This window comes from Amborella trichopoda, chromosome 2, assembly GCF_054954075.1.
Source record: "Amborella trichopoda isolate Santa Cruz 75 chromosome 2, AtrichopodaSantaCruz75HAP2 v2.0, whole genome shotgun sequence".
Classification (NCBI taxonomy): domain Eukaryota; kingdom Viridiplantae; phylum Streptophyta; class Magnoliopsida; order Amborellales; family Amborellaceae; genus Amborella; species Amborella trichopoda.
In genome coordinates this window covers 57547926-57564767 of record NC_142337.1, presented here as the reverse complement: position 1 = coordinate 57564767, position 16842 = coordinate 57547926, and the positions used below count along the sequence as shown (strand labels likewise).

The window sequence follows — 16842 nt, the reverse complement described above, 5'->3', positions numbered from 1 at the left end:
TAACTAAATATGAAAATATAATTTAAAACTATCACAAAACTTTCCCGCATTGAAACCATATTCTCAACACTATTTGGAGGTGGGCTCAAATTTGATTGTTTAGAGCCTCGGCTCTATACTAACTGCACCCTTCTACATTTGTGTCCCCCCACGCATTAAACACCTATCCTAGGGATGGATGCAAAAACATGGTGGTCCCATATAGGTGGTATACAAATTTTCTACAAGAAAATTTATGTTTAAATTTCAAAAACTATTTATTTTTACATATTAATGCTGCCCATATTAGATATTATACATTCCAAAAAAAAAACTATGTTTAAAATCCATCTTAAACATAGATTTTAGAGAGAGGGCGCATTGCTGACTCATAAAAACCATGCCCTTTTGATATTTCATGGAAAAAAAAATGCAATTACTCCATTGCCAATGGGACAAAATTTACATGAATGCCCGTAGAGTGTCCCCGTCTGCATGATTTATTTATTTAAATTTTATTTTTATTTTCATTTTTTTTGTCGCTGTCTACGTGGTGTCTTGTACATCCATCTAAGAGCTCGACGGTCCATCCAAGAAGGTGATGGAATGGTGGTAGAATTGATGATGATATGCTGCATGAGTTCAAATCCAAAACTCCCTTCTTCTGCTCCTTCTTCTTCTCCTTCTTCTGCTCCTTCTTCTTCTCCTTCTTCTTCTTCTTCTTCTTCTTTTTTTTTTTTTTTTTTTTTTTTTTCAAATTAGCGAAGGATTTGAGCTGCCCTACCCATTAATATGTGGAACGTTGTGTTGATATGTGAAAAAAGAAATACAAATATAAGAATTATATTGGTCCCACTTTACTCTCTCTCATTTATTTAGCTTAGGTCCTCACCATTTGCATTACATGTCACTCAAGTGAGCCCGGGGATTTGACTTCAACCCCGTCCACTGAGAAGTCTCTTACATTCAGTCCTATTACTTAATGGCGTGTTCCTTGAGAGAGAGAGAGAGAGAGAGAGAGATTATTATACACATTCAAGGTCTCCAAATTATACGAAAAAGGGGTGTAAGGTGAACACGTGACCACCTATTTTTAGGTGGTAACACCTCATGCAATTCACAAAGAAAAAGATAGTTGACGAAAGGTCCACCCTATAACAATAGATTAGCATAAATAAAAAGATTGTTTTGAAACATTTTAAGCAAACACTTAACCATCCTCCACCAATTTCAAAATAACATATCCAAGGTAGGTCAACACAACGTCTTTTTTTTCTTTTTTTTATGAGATTACCCCTCGATCCGATGATCTATTCTTGGACCTTTTTTAAAAAAACTTAAGTTACAGTCCAAGGATGAAATTCTTCGACCAAAACTTAAATTTTGAAAAAAAAAAACTTAAAAGCGATCCGGGGATGCCTTAAGTTACGGGCCGAGAATTTTAACCTTGGACCGAAAGTCAAGTTTTGAAAGAAAAAAAAAAACAGTTCGAGAATGTCATTCTTGGACCGCAACTTTAAGTTTTGAAAAAAAAAAGAAAAGAAAAGAAAAGGTGATCCGAGGATGACATCCTCAGATCGAAAGGTAATTTTGTCAAAAACAAAAATCGACTTGATCGACCTTGATTGTAATTTTCAAGTATAAAATGAACAACGCTTATTTTTCTTATTTATTTAAGATCCGTACGTAAGACACACCCCTCTCCCAACATATCACGAAAGGTAGTGGACCCCCTTCGAGAAACGTAGTGGACCCTCTTCAAGTTATGGAACTGAGATGTTTAACCCCCTTGCTTGCCTTTTCCTAGTACAAATTATAATAGTGCTGCATTTGTTTTTGGTAATTCTCCCATAGTCCAACCGAATAAAAATTATGTTATTACGATTGGACGGGATATTGAGCCGATGAGGCATCTGGTCTACTAAAATTGATGAGGCACCTTTGGTTTGGGTAGAAATATTTTTCGAAAAATATTATCATGTGAAACAAAAGTGAAAGTCGAACTAGGTTTTTAAAAATTAAGGAAAAAATAGGAGTAATAGTTCAACAACATAAAAGATATTACAAAAAATGAAATAAAAAACGAGTTCAGCCCATCAAAACTAACAAGCTTTAATCTAATTTTCGATAAGTTTCCGACCAAATCTAATTTTTGCTGTAAGCAGGACCAGATAAGACACTCGCTGACCGTCCGATTAGTAGAATCAGGCAATCCAATGCAATCTTATAACTATGATAAAAAGCACTCTCTCCTACAGCCCATGAACCTCTCTCTCCTTCTACTCACCCATGAAACCCTCTCTCTTTCCTCTTAATGAGAACTATATTCTTTGTGGGTGATGCTTTTGTTCTCATTTCAAAATCATAAAAGGAGAAAATCTCACTGGTCTTTAAAGAGAGAAGTTGCTTTCGTTGCCATTGGTCTTTAAAAAAAGCGAGAACTCTGGCTAGTTGACCTCTTGTTGTACAACACAATGCACAAATATACTTGTATATATGATTATATATGGTCGAATTATATAAACAACCTAGAGTTGATATTATATATGATATCCTTATTTTAAAGGGCGAGGTTTGTATAAGGTTCCAACCATAAATGATCAAAGTAAGACACACGTCCAAACTTTGTCATAAAATACAATTTTGGGGTAATTTGTTTTTGTTAAGATGGCCTAAGAATCTATTTTTATCTCTAATTATAAACTTTTAAACTTCAAAAATGATTTAAATCAAGCTAATTTATAAATACATGAAAATCTTGAAAATAGACGATCCAAATAATATTATTACAAAACGTGCTACTTTTTAGAACTTGTAAAATTTTCTTCTTTCTTTTTTCATATTTATACATGTCCATGTTGAGATGATCAATTAGATAGTTTTTTCAATATCAAAATAGCCTTTCCCATATTTTTGAAGTGAACTGTATTTCTACAATTTAAGGTACCAACTTTATACAAACTTTCCCTATTTTAAACACTCCTTGTGGATTAATCTTGTATTCGAAGAGAACCTTGTCATGCAATTCGTTACATTCACGAAGCTCAAAACAGTCTTTGTAGGAAGCAGCAGTAAGAACACAAGGTGCATACCTTATGGAAAACAAAAACCAAAACACCAAAGAATTGCATCTTTCTCCATCCTCTTCTTAATACCAGCTTTCCAGACACCCCTAAAAAAAAAAATTTACTTGCCTAGCAGTCATGTCTTTTTACTCCTTGTTCTTTTTGAACCTTCCATTTGAATTAACTCACACATCCTAACAGGTATTGTACTACGTTAACTTCTCTCATCTTATCACCTATTGAAACCACATCCAAATTCTTTTGAATGTATTCATTTTGAATTCTATCACGTATTGTCTTGCCACTTATCTATATCAATATCTTCATCTCAGCTGCACTCATCTTATAGATATGTTGTTTCTTGACCGCCCAACATTTCGCCCCATAAAGCACCGTTGATTTCACAATTTCTGATAGAACTTCATCTTAAGCTTTATGGGTATGCGGCCATCATATAAAACTCTGGTTGTACATCTACACCTCGCCGCCCAACTCTGCGGCATTTTCTTCAATCTCTTCATTTTTCTTGATTATCGACTTTATATCTCAAAATTGCACTCTTTTAGTATTTTTACTCTCGGAATTATTTGGTGGAACATAGATATTTAAGTTGGAGAACTCAAAATCTTCTTTTTTTTTTCTCTTTTACTATAAAAGGTAGATAATAGAAGATTCCTAACTATGTAACAATAATAATAACAATAATAATAATAATAATAATAATAAATGATTTTAAGCACCAAGTATACAAATTGATCCTAAGGGACCACCATTTAAAGGCAGTAGAATGACGACTCTCCTACGACGGTGAAGGTGAAAGGGTTAGAACGTTTGAGTCCATGTGCGCCATCATTTTGAGCTCAATAAATAGAAAGGCAACATGCAATGCCATCAAATTCTAGTAAGAAGGTTCTTATTAGATTTGTGCACGGAATGGGAAGGAAGTTTTATGTTTTTATAATATCACAATTATTTGAATAGTTGAACGAATTGATAGTTAAAAAAAATTCAACACAAACCATGTCATTTAGAATTAATAGAAATTTTATGAACATATCCCCACAAATTCCCATTATTTTAAGAAAGGGTGTGGTTTCTATAAGGTTGCAACATTAAACAATCCAATTAAGGCGCATCTCCAAATTTTATCATAAGTAATGTTGGTGTAAAAAAACATTAGTATTATCTTAAAATCTATTTTCATATCTAATTATAAAATTTTAAACTCCAAAAATAGTTAAAATCAAGTAGATCTATAAACATATGAAAATTTTGAAAATGGACAGCCTAGATAATGTGTTGCAAGATGCAGTACTCAAAATCTTTTTCTTTTTTTTAAAATATTTATGCATCTCGATATCGAGATGATCAATTAGAGTGTTTTTTAACATTAAAACAACATTTTCCAATGGATTTTTGAGGCGCATATGCAATTCTACATTTTAAGGTTGCAACCTTATATAAACTTTTGCCTTTATGTTCCTGTTCATTTTAATCTTGAAAATGGACGGTCTAAATAATGTGTTGTAAGATGCACTATTTTTTATGCTCAAAATCGTTTTTTTTTTCCATATTTATACATCTCGATATCGAGATGATCAATAAGAGGGTTTTTTAACATTAAAACTACATTTTCCAATGGATTTTTGAGGCGCATATGCAATTCTACATTTTTAAGGTTGCAACCTTATATGAACTTTTTCCTTTATGTTCCTATTCAATTTTTTGTTTTAAAATAACCAAATTGTCCGTATTTGACCTTTAAGTGTAACTTTTTGCCTCCTATAATGCTTAAAATTAATTCGTACCTTCAAGGTTTAATTTTGTATGAGTGTATATCTAGAAAAAGGAAAAGTTTATATAGAGCTGAGGCTCTAAACAATCAAATTACAGCCTACCACAAAAATATCACTAGAATAGGTTGTTTCGATGCCCAAATATCCTCAAATTGATCATCTCGACGTCAAGATGTATGGACATGAGAAAAAAATGCATTTCAAGTTTTGGAAATAGTGTATTTTGTAACGTATTTTTACACCGTCTATTTTCAAGATTTTCAAGTTTTTATGGACACATCGATCTACACTATTTTTAAAGCTTTAAATTTTATGATAAAGATGGAAATATATTTTAAGGCTATCACAAAAATTTCCAGTATTGAAACCACATTTCGCGACACCATTTGAAGTTAGGCTCTAATTTGATTTTTTAGAGCCTACGCTCCATACAAACCACACTCTTTAGAAAAATACTTCAAACTCTTGAAGATCCGAATTTGAACCTTTTTTCTATACTTCCTCTTTAAAAAAATGTAAAGAAACATCGGACCTTAGGTTTAATTTTCTTTTCTTTATTTTTGAGTGTTGTTCAAAACACACTTCCAACATTGAAGGTGCGAAGTTTAACATATATTAATTTGTTTTTAAATAAGGGCATTTTGAAAAAAAATAAAGGGCAAGGACAACGGACATAATGTTGAAATGATAAGGACTTTTCTAATGAAAATAATTAATAGTATGTTAATATATTTACATACGGGTGTAGTTTGTATAAGGCCGAGGCTTTAACAATCAAAGTAAAATGCACCTTCAAATAGTGTAAAAAAATGTGATTTCAATATTGAAATCTTTGTGATAGCTTTAAAATAATATATTTTCATCTATAATTATAAAATTTAAAGCTTAAAAAATAGTATAAATCGAGCAGCTCTATGAAAACTTAAAAATCTTGAAAATTAATGGCCCAAAAATGCATTACAAATGCATTATTTCCAAATCTTGAAATCCATTTCTTTTCTCATGTCCATGCATTTAGAAGTGGAGATGATCAATTTGAAGATATTTGGGCACCAAATAAAGAGGTGCGCCTTAATTTAACTGTTTAGAGCCTCACATTTATATAAACTTTTCCTTTACCTAAATATCTCTAAAATTAAACTTCTATTACTCATGGTATTAAATATTTATCATCGGGCCATTATATTTATAGAACAAGCTATTAACATTAACAGTCCATAATTCCCATTTTCATCATTTTGCCTTCACCGTTACCATGAAAATAAAAAGTTTCATCCATCATTTTTTGGAGAAGGCTTTGAAATTCAAAGGTGAAGGAACCCTAAATAAACTTACCCAAAAAAAAAGGAACCCTAAAGAAATAGGGGCAGTTGTTTTTTTTTTTTTTACCTTTTGAGTTTTAAGAAACAATGGTCGTTATTTATTAAGATTTATTTGGGGCAATATTTGCTTTTTATTGAACTGTCTAAAATACATGAGAATATCGAAGAGGCCGAGCCCATTTATTGGGGCAATATTTACTCCTTTTTTTGGCTTAAATTGTCCATAATACATGAGAATATCGAATTTCTCTGTTGTGATTTGGCCGAAGAGAAGAGTGTCCGCCTCCCAAAGCAATACTTTCAAATTCGCTTCGCTTCGCTTCTACTCCAGTGGAAAACTCAGGTTTGGGCGAAGCAAAAGCAAAACTTTGAAAGCGAAGCAACTTCGGCATTATTGATGGCCTTTAACTCACACGTCCACCCGGATGTCTCCATATGAGGTGGTTTATGACCAGCCACCTCCGACAGTGATACCATATGTCATAGAAGCTACTAATATTGATGTTGTGGATAGAAGTTTGACAGCTCGAGATGTAGTTCTCCAGCATCTAAAACAAAATTTGGAAGGGGCCCAAAACCGTATGAAGCAGCAAGTTGATTGTCACCATTCAAAATGAGAATTTGAGATAGGTGAGTTGGTATATCTTTGTTTACAGATGTGTCGTCAGTTTACTGTGGAAGTTCGCCACGAAGCTATGTTTGAGATATTATGGCCCTTTTCCCGTTATTCAGCGAATCATGAAAGTGGCATACAGGTTGTAACTGTCTGTTGGGTCTCGTGTGCACCAATGGTCCATGTATCTTGCCTAAAAAAGAAGTTAAGCAAGCTTGTTGTTCTACAGGTAGATCGGCCAGAAATTGATGAAGAAGGGACATTCAAGCATGAACCTATTGCAATCTTGGACAACAAGCTAGTTAACAAAAGAAATCAAGCTATGACGAAAGTCTCAATGCATTGATCTAACACAAACCATACTAATGCAACTAGGGAAGTCTGGCACCTTCTAAAAGAGAAGTATCCACATTTTCAACCTTGAGGACAAGGTTGAATAAGCCTTCAGTCCTGAATGGTAAGAGTCGCTTTATGTTTTTATTTTCGTGACTTGTGGGTGAGGGAATCATTCCATTTAGTAAGTTGTGCTGCAGTAGAGTTGTTTGTTAGGATGGTTTCCTTTACGAATTTGCTAACTGATGTTTAGGGGATTTGATAGCTATAGTGGTGAAGAAAAGGGACTTTGTATGTAGCTGCAAATTGGTAAATGAAATTTCCCTCCCTTACTCCCCTCATTAACCCAACTCTCTCCCTCTAACCCAACTGCCCCCGACCCCTTCATTAACCCAAAACACACACACACATACTCCAATTCATAGAAACTTCTTTCTAGTTCCATCTTGCTCTAATCATGTCTTCCTCTCTAGAGATTCACTGCATTTAACCTATTTCAAGTATAAATGGACTTTCCAATGCCGATCAAATGCAAAAAAGATTTTTCATAGAAAATGTATTTCCTAATAATTAGTTTAGTAGACAACTTTTTCCCAAACGGGGGCCAAAGGAAATGCTAATTCACTTTGAAGTGAGTGTTTCAAAGTTTGCATATATATATATATATATATATATATATATATATATGTGTGTGTCTAAAAATTGAGTCGGGAAATTTATCAAAAGGCCTATAAGAGATGGGACAGTTTAACAATTTGCCCATATATTTTGATTTATTTTCAAGATACTCGTAGTTGACGTTAAATAATAGGTATTTTGATCAATTACCCCATGGAATTTAAAAGCCATGATCAAGTCCTTATCCCCAAATATTCCAGAAGCAAATAAAAATGATTTTCTTTGTGTTTTGAAGTGTGTACATGTGTGTAAAAAAATGAATTTAAAAACTTGTCCGCATACACCACGGGGCAGTTGATTGAGCACACCAAACTGTACAGATCTATCCTCCAGACATCCAAGATCAAGATTATGGGAAAGAAACCGAAAAAAGAAAGAAGAATAGGAGAGGACTAGGAAACCTAAAAATACTCCATCTTGAATGCTATCTCAATATCTTCTTTAGGATGTTCAAGCCTGAATCAATCATGTCCAAACCATATTAGGAGCTCCTAAAATCCAGTCTTTACATTGGAAACTGTGAGGGTTTCATCTTAATTCATAGGAAAAGTGGACTTTCACAGTATTTTAGTGTGGAGGGGACCATACCATTTACTGTTTCTTTTACACAAATTTGCACTTGTTAATGAAATTCAGGGAAGAAACACAAGCTCAAAAGGGACCTAAAAGCAAAATCATAAAACGGGATTCCAGGAGGGAAGCATGGGTTCAAAGAAACCTCGCCACGCTACAATCGATTAACATAGGGAGGGAGCTGGATTCTTTACAGAACGCCATCCCAGACCTGCAACAAAAACAATCTGAAAGTGGGTTACAACTTGCAGACATGAAACCCTCAGAAAGTGTTTGCATCCAAAATTCAATCAAATTAAGCATGTTTCTAATTTCTCACTATAGGTCTTGCTTTTTCATCTATCAATTGTATAATCCTTACGGCTAAGGCTTAAGCCAAGTACCTATTACCTTGGACACCCAAGCAACTCATATATGAACTACTGAAAATCATTTCTTTCCCTCTTTCCTGGTATACAAGATGTGACCATTCAGGATGCCAACTCTGGAAAATATCTTAACCATAGTGCCCACCTAGGCAACAGACTCCAAACGACTTCTATATGGTGTGGTGAGTGGAGGAGACTGTAGAGGTTAAAGCTAAGATGGGAGGATTTGGGTTTCTATGTTGGGTCTCTCAGAGGCATCATAAGTTGATGCCAGTATTGGTAGTGGCCTAAAATGCAGCCATTCAATGTTTTGTAATTATAGAACATATTACATAATAAGTTTTTCAGAATTATGATTCTACAGTATCTTTATATAATTCAGATGATGAAAGAAAATCCATTTAAGAAGATTAGGAAGGAAAGAATATAACAGAAAATATTAATTTCTTCAAATTTTAAAAGAAGAACAATCCTTTTCTCATTCCAACATCCAAGAGAGCAGAACACAATGGCTGCAAATAAATCATTCCATGGTTCCAAACAAAATCAAGGATTTTATAGCCATGTCCTAAACAAGCCACCCCAAGTCCAACAGATATCAAGAATCTATACTGACCTAGAATTACAAGGTTCTATTATATAATTTATATTATCTCTCCATCACAGAGAAAGCCCAGTAAAAAGCAACCCCAGCTCTTTATTTTGTGAGGTGGTCCTTTTTTGCCAGTACATTATAATACAAAATATCAAAGCCCTGACGCCCTAAATAAGCCCCTGCAAATCGAGCAGATAAGTACAGTAACTCAAAACATACTGGCTCAAGAATCTATACTGAACTATAATTACATGATTCTATTAGATTACCTCTCCATCACAGAGAAAGCCCAGCAAAAAGCAACTCCAGCTCTTCATCTTGTGAGGTGGTCCTCTGCCAATACATAAACAATACAAAATAAAAAATTATAAATTATGATAATAAACTTTTCAAAATAAATTAATAAGTAAATAATTGCTTTTAACAGAGATAACTGACCACAACGGCGAAAAAACCGTTTTTATAGGAAACCCATAAGTAATTCCTATCCGATAAGACTTGGGCAAAAGAATAATATTTGATAAAAAGCATGGCCCATGTTGCTTGTCCCAAATGACAATCTTTCAAACAAAACTAATTCTGAAACTGCTTCCTCCCTTATTGTTTTGATGTTGGATTGTTGAAGCAACCTTCTCAAAAAAAAATCTTTCAAACAAAACTTTTTAATATATAAAACACATTTAAGAATATCAATATTTTTTTTTTTTTTTGGAGGGTGGGGAGTGAATAGTGAGTTGGTTATCAACAACTTTTAGGATATATACCATAAAGAATAAGGGAAAAGTTTATATAGAGCAGAGGCTCTAAACAATTAAATTAGAGCCCACCTCAAAAATCTCACTAGAAGAGGTTGTTTAGATGCCCAAATATCCTCAAATTGATCATCTCGACATCAAGATGCATGGACATGAGAAAATAATGAATTTCAAGTTTTGAAAATAGTATAATTTGTAACACATTTTGGACCGTCAATTTTCAAGATTTTCAAGTTTTCATAGATCTGTCGATCTACACTATTTTTAAAGCTTTAAACTTTATAAATAACAATGACAACATATTTTAAGGCTATCACAAAGATTTCCAGTATTGAATCCACATTTCTCGACACTGTTTGAAGGTAGGCTCTAATTTGATTGTTTAGAGCCTAGGCTCTATACAAACCGCACCCATATAATAAAATGCAAAAATACATAAAAAGTGCCAGTTTTTCCCTAGTCCAGGATCCAAAGCACCTGTAAAGAATCAATTTTGAAGCAAGGACCCTGCCATAAAGAGATTCTTATGACAAAGGGCGTGAAAGAGAATGCCAATTCATAATACCCTCAACAAATCCAACATCAAAACAATAAGGGAGGAAGCAGTTTTCAGAATTAAATGGAAGACTGGTATATAAGTTTTTGTTAAGAAAGAAAGAGCCTAGAATCATGTCAAATAGAAGTAAAGTGGAACATTGGTCATGTTAGAGAGAAGTAATTTCTGGATACATAATGGTTGAGCATCCCTCCATAGCTATCCAAAATCAATCAATCAAAAATAGAAAATCAATATTATCGTTTGATAAAGGTAATTCCTTTTGGAACCAAAATTTTCTAGATAGCATTTACATCTTTTAAATCAGTTCTGGAATTTCCCTTTCCATATCTAAACATTGATCAAACTATCAAAGTGCCAATTCAAATGCAATCTAAAGATTTGTAATGAGTTGCATTCATTCCAATAACATGGTGGTCCAGTACAACAATTTTTATTTTCTACAGAAATATCTTCTCCTTTTACCTAAACCTAATCAGCCAAATGGCAATTAACTAGCAAGAATTTCCGATTCCCCTTTTTTTTCCATCAAGAGCCAAGAGACATGTTGAAGATGGCAAATGTACTTGTGATGGACGAAGTTAAGAGCTATCTGGACCCTATAGTCTGGGTACATACTAGAACATATTTAAGCAGTTATATTCACATTTGTGTATACAATACTATGATAGTTAAACAGGCTAAAATTGATAACAGGTTTATATAGCAAGAGATATATAATTATTTATCAGAAGCACAATATTAGCTGAGCAAAAAATGAAGTTTTACACAACATATAAACATGAAAACTGTTCAATAGAAACAAAAGATAATTAGACTACCTTAAGGGACATGAGTTGCAGAACTTTGTGCAACACCCGCATCCTATGATTTGCATAGCTGCTGTTCGCAGGAAGCTTATTGACTCTCTCCATTTCTGCATGTACCACTGCCTTCTTTTCTTCACAACTTGTAGACATCCATTGAACACTTAATCTAGAAGCCTTCTTTTCCTCATTAGAATGATCAAGGGCATTGCTGCCCTTGAGATGATCAAATGAATCCAGTGTGCCAAGGCTGCATTGAAGGAAGAGAAGATGACAGGACAAGCTTGTCAGACTTTGACCTTGAAAATTTTCAAGAGAACTGTAGGACTTGACAAATTTAGAAGCATGCACCAGATAGATGGCTGAATAAGGACTGACAGAAAGAATAAGAAAACTGTTCAAGATATTTTAAAAGAAGCAAAGATAACAAATCCTCCATGGCAGCTGTAGTTAATAATTTGATAGGCTCATTACTGTCACATAGGTCTGAAGAAGGAATTACTTCAACAAGATGGCTCAAGATACTCATAGATTGTGCCAACTGGAAACTATAGATCAAGAACTACCAGGAAGAAATCATTACAATTCCAACAGCATAGGATTGATAGGAATGTGTGGTGTAAATCTAGGAATGCAGAATCATATAGCAATAAAAGGAAATTAAGGCAGAGATGGTGCTGAGGCGAGCTCATGTGTATAGCCTTAGGCTGAATGCATCTGTACAGTAATAGCTTTGTCCAAACAGTACTCGCCCAAGTACTGTTGCTGAAAATACAGAAAGGGCAGGGCAGAGAGGGGGAATCCACCCCCCATTTTCCATTTTCTTGAGCAAAGGAGCCCGAAATCCCGGTTTTTAATCCCAACTTTCAGATTATGCTAAAAAATCATTTGCAAGCATTCAAGAAAATAACCATTATATTTTCTCCCATTTTTCAGTACAGGAATTGGTTTGTCTGAGTTTCAAAATACAATGGCCGGTCTTTAATGAAAATCAAACCATCCGATGAAATTTTCTATTATTTATATTTTTCATATATTTTTAGATTTTTACAGTTTAATTTTTCATTTTCTCCCTTTGTGGACTCAAACAAGACCCACTCGGCCCGACCAAGGGGCAAGGCCCAAGCCCGAGCAGAGGTTTTATCAGTACTAATCCATAGATGGGAGCAGCCTTTATGGCAGGCGTAGAGGTCTCACTCGCATTCTCTACTACCAGCCAGCCCAGATATGGATCCAACTTAGCATCTCTTCATGTTAAATAGCCAGAAGTCAAGGCAATGGCATACGATAAAAGCACAATGGGTGGGATAACACACCATGTGATTAACTAAGAGCGTCAACATCTCTATGTCAAGGGTGGTGCATAAAGAGAAATGAGTGCAGCTCGCCCCTTCAAGCAAGCCTTTCTCTTCTGTCTACCAAAGGCAGATGGAACCAGAGAAAGGGCTTATATGTATCTCGTCCGTTTCTCAATCCGATCGGAGAAGCCGGTTAGGCTGATGAACTGGAAGAGGTTGGAAGTTGCATTCGACCCGTATCGATATGGAGTTCCCCCAGAATCTCTACTAGTACAAGCCCTTTCTCTGGTTTCATTCGTCCATTCCCCCTTGGCAGGGACTGGACTGGTAGTTAGTAGCTAAAGATAAGGAGTCGATTGATATGGAGCCTTAGTGAGGCAGGGCTTCTTTTCAGAAAGATGTCATGGATGGGTTGTAAGCCATTTCTTATTAGAGAAACCCCCATTCCTTCAATGCTGACTCCTACTTTAGCAGGATTTGGATCACGACCATTTTTTTCTAGGATCGCCGAAGTGACTCTTTTTCCTCGAATCCAGGGTATTGTTTCTAAATTAAGTACTTCTAAATTAAGATGAAAATACTTATACATGAAACCTACCAAATTTGGATTTGTGCCTGCACTTTTGGAGAGACATCCACTGCACGAGCATTGATTAAATTTAAAACATGAAGCATGTGAAATGGTAATCCAAGACAAACAAGGAATGAAATCCAGACAACAATATTGCACATGAACAATAACTAGCTCATGCCTGGAAGCAGCAGCACACTTTTAAATTAAATGAACTTTAGCTATGGAATTAAGTCAAGTCTGATCTATAGAACTCTAAGTCAAACTCAACCAAGATCTACCAGGTGGTAACATGCCTTCATACTTTTAATAGTAACAAGTAAAACTATCTTTCTCTAGGTATGGGAAAAAACCATCTTCCGCTAGGTGTGTACCATAACAAGCTTTTGGTTTATAAATACAATGAAAAAGAGAAGATAGAAAGAGAAATAAGTGCATAAGCAGATCTGGAGAGTCCTATGGCTTCTTTGTATTATAATAGAATAAAAAACATGAAGACACTCTAAAACGGTTTCAGGAACATCTAATTCTAGTTCAATTAAAAGATGACGCAATGAAAAAGTGGAGGAGGGGGAAACATCTAAACGAAGGATAGGCTGCTCAGTTATTACAACAAAGGAGCATTAGTTCAATTGCTGCTTGCTAATACTCCTCTTTCTCTTTTCTTTTCTTTTTTTTTTTTTTTCCAAAATTGATATCAAAGGGAGAACAGAAGTCCCATAAAATTTGATGCACGGATTCCAGGCACCTAAAATAGGCTACATATATAAAATGATTTGTTTCCTTTTGCAAGATTGAAACGTCAAAATAAGTCAAAGGGAAATATGAATTATTCTTTTCTGCATACACGAAACTAAAAACCACCCCATTTGACATCATCATGGTCGAAAGTTTGGCAAAGTCAATAAAAACCAAAAAGAGCAAAGGCCCAAGAAACAAAGTTCAACCTGATATATCAATAAGCTATAGAAAGACCCACAGAGAACTAGAGTTTGATGCGATGCTAGTTTCAAAACAATTTACAACTGCAAAAAGATAAAGCTAGTTACGATGACCAGAAAAAGTAAAAAAGATAAAATAAAATAAACAAGGATACCTTCAGTACAGTAGTTCCTACTCTACAATTTTTGGTTTGGCCTAACATTAAGAGATTTTTCACAAGTTCCTTACCAGTGGATAGCCTAGTTAGAAGTAAGACACCTAGGGCAGTGTCTGCTTCCTCACATGGTCAACTCCACATCTCCATTAAGGACTTCTAAGGCTGAGGTCTAGTTTCTGATTCATTATAACAGATGGGTTTTTAATTAGTTGTGAATTTCAGTAATCTATGCCAAGATTAAAGTTGATAATTAGGAGAGGCTAGCAATAGCCTTTTTACTTGAGGCCTTGATTAGCTTAAAAGAGGTACTGAAGGCAAGATTGGAAAATGAAAACTTCATTGATGTACAATAATATGATTAACAAAGGACTGTTTAGCCTATTTATCGCAATATGTTTCAGTTCATCCTAAACCCAAGTAAATTTTATTGCCTTAGAAATTCACAATAAATCTTACTACAATAAGACAATGCAAGTTTTTTTTCTTTTGGGAAAGTATACAAAGAAACTATTTACTTTTAATACAAGGAGGTCACAATCACTTTCGTTCGTCAGATTTCAAATCGGGTAGTTGTGAATGCATCATTACCTAGACTCAAACTTCAAAAAAAAAAAAAAAAAAAAAATTTGAACTTTGTGACACACCCCAAGGCATCCAATCTGACATCTAATAGCTGGTAGCAATTGTGACCTCCTTGTAACAAATATAAATGGCCTCACAGGATACAATAATCGCTTTTCTAATAGTTGTACCCGGATTTTACTTCATAAAAACTCCTGTTTTACAGTTCTGGCTTATCACAATGAGTGACATGTTAATTTTCAAGTTCCAACTACTGTTGCATTGTAGTCTCAGTGTATTTGCAACTTTGGTGAATAACATCATCAGCAATTAGCAGTTTCACTGTTTCAGTTCTTAGACAACACGATGATGCCACCAGACAGAAAAGACTGCATTGCACTTCTAATGAATCCACCAAAAGAAGGTAAGAAAACTAGAACTAAATAAGCCGAATGCTTCACTGTTCATTCATTGTAATTTGAAACTGAGAAGAAAAAAAAAGTTAATGTAGAATATATAAAGTACCCAATTTCCTTTGGATACTTCCGATTGTAAGGTCAAAAACTTGCAACTAAATACTAATTTCAACAATTGAAAATTCTGTAAGGAACTACACCATAGCATGTGAAATCCATGTAACCCATTAGTTTAGAGACCATTAAGTTAATGAAAAGAAGGGTGCAGAGCCGGGCAGGGTACTCGTGGCTGAATACTTGACATGAACAACAATACATAATGAAGAGGATAACGACGTTAGAAGTGCGGATTTTTCATAAAGAAAAGTAGTGGCCATGTTTTGCTCAATACGAAGAAAAACTCTAGGGTTTTTCATATTTGGAAATTAAAAATGCGAAACCAGAAACCCTAAATACCTGTAATCGGAACCTTGTACTGAGCACCGAACTTTACTTCAACAAAACAATATACCTGGAATTGAAGCATTCCCTTTATGCATAAACCCTATTGACACGTTTCTCCATGCTTTAATATCTTACAAACACAATTTCAATTAACTTCTCATACTCAAGAATCAGAGCAATGATCAGTATGAAATAGCCCATATCCAAATCCCATTTGTCTATAAATATATTCAAAACCCTAATCCAACGGCAAACATGCAAAAACAAATGCCTATCTAATACTTGGAAAAACAGCGATCAACAAAAAGCCATAGCATACTACATGAACTGAAATTTACCTTTTCTTTTCCATTAAACACAAGAGCTATTCCAAATCAGCTCTCAAGAGTCCTAGCTTTGGTATCTGATTCATGAACCCTAGCGACCACATTATACTAAATTTGTTCCCGTTACAATTTTTTTTTCTAAACTTAGTTAATACTCAAGACCCTAGATTCAACTCCCTGAACCTAATTCGCGCAATGGTTAAGAAACCTTAGCCAGTCAGCGATCGGAAAGAAAAAAAATGGAGAAAATAATTTCAAGGTAATAAAGAATTTTCGTTAATTGGAATTTCATTAGAAGAATCGAGAATGCAAAGCTTACATTGTATAAAAAAAAATTCTTCCAATTCAAGGTGCCGCTTAAAGCCGAAAACCGCGAGAAAATGTCGGAATTTTAATGTATGGAGAGGAAAAGCAATTATTTCAATTATTTTTTCATATAAGTTGCCAGCCGAAGAACATTCTAGACTCTAGAGCCTCTACAGGGGTTCAAAGTTTAAAATTTATCTTTCTAATTTACTTAACTTGAGTCTATTTATTAAGCTCTTCAAACTTTGCAAGGATATGAATTATTTAATTTTATGCGAAACAAACCATCCTGTCTAAAATTAACATACTATAGATAATATTATTTTTGTTAGTTGTTTGGCAAGTATTTTTTGTTGAGTGTGGTTTATATAAAGTTACAACT

The 16842-nt window shown here is 34.4% G+C and overlaps 1 protein-coding gene and 1 long non-coding RNA gene across 17 annotated transcripts; one reads left to right on the top strand and one right to left on the bottom strand.

Annotated features, from left to right (window-relative positions):
- The first annotated feature begins 6695 nt into the window (after window positions 1–6695).
- Window positions 6696–7052, top strand: LOC148783379 (uncharacterized). Its single transcript, XR_016049765.1, has 2 exons — window positions 6696–6792; window positions 7005–7052. It is a non-coding gene; the product is annotated as an uncharacterized LOC148783379 (long non-coding RNA).
- A 1151-nt stretch (window positions 7053–8203) lies between these two features.
- On the bottom strand, window positions 8204–16615 carry LOC105420416 (uncharacterized). Of its 16 annotated transcripts, none has more exons than XM_088858821.1 (6): window positions 16167–16339; window positions 15841–15928; window positions 14479–14583; window positions 11455–11689; window positions 9592–9655; window positions 8204–8570 (listed from the first exon to the last, which is right to left on the bottom strand). In XM_088858821.1, the coding sequence occupies exons 4-5, from the start codon at window positions 11590–11592 to the stop codon at window positions 9599–9601; spliced, it is 195 nt and encodes a 64-aa protein (XP_088714947.1). In that variant the 5' UTR covers window positions 11593–11689; window positions 14479–14583; window positions 15841–15928; window positions 16167–16339; the 3' UTR covers window positions 8204–8570; window positions 9592–9598. The 16 variants fall into 16 exon arrangements, with proteins under 16 accessions (XP_088714947.1, XP_088714949.1, XP_088714944.1 ...); XM_088858823.1 differs by having other exon boundaries at window positions 15841–15895; XM_088858818.1 differs by lacking the exons at window positions 14479–14583; window positions 16167–16339 and adding an exon at window positions 16474–16567 and having other exon boundaries at window positions 15841–15895.
- Window positions 16616–16842: the final 227 nt, after the last annotated feature.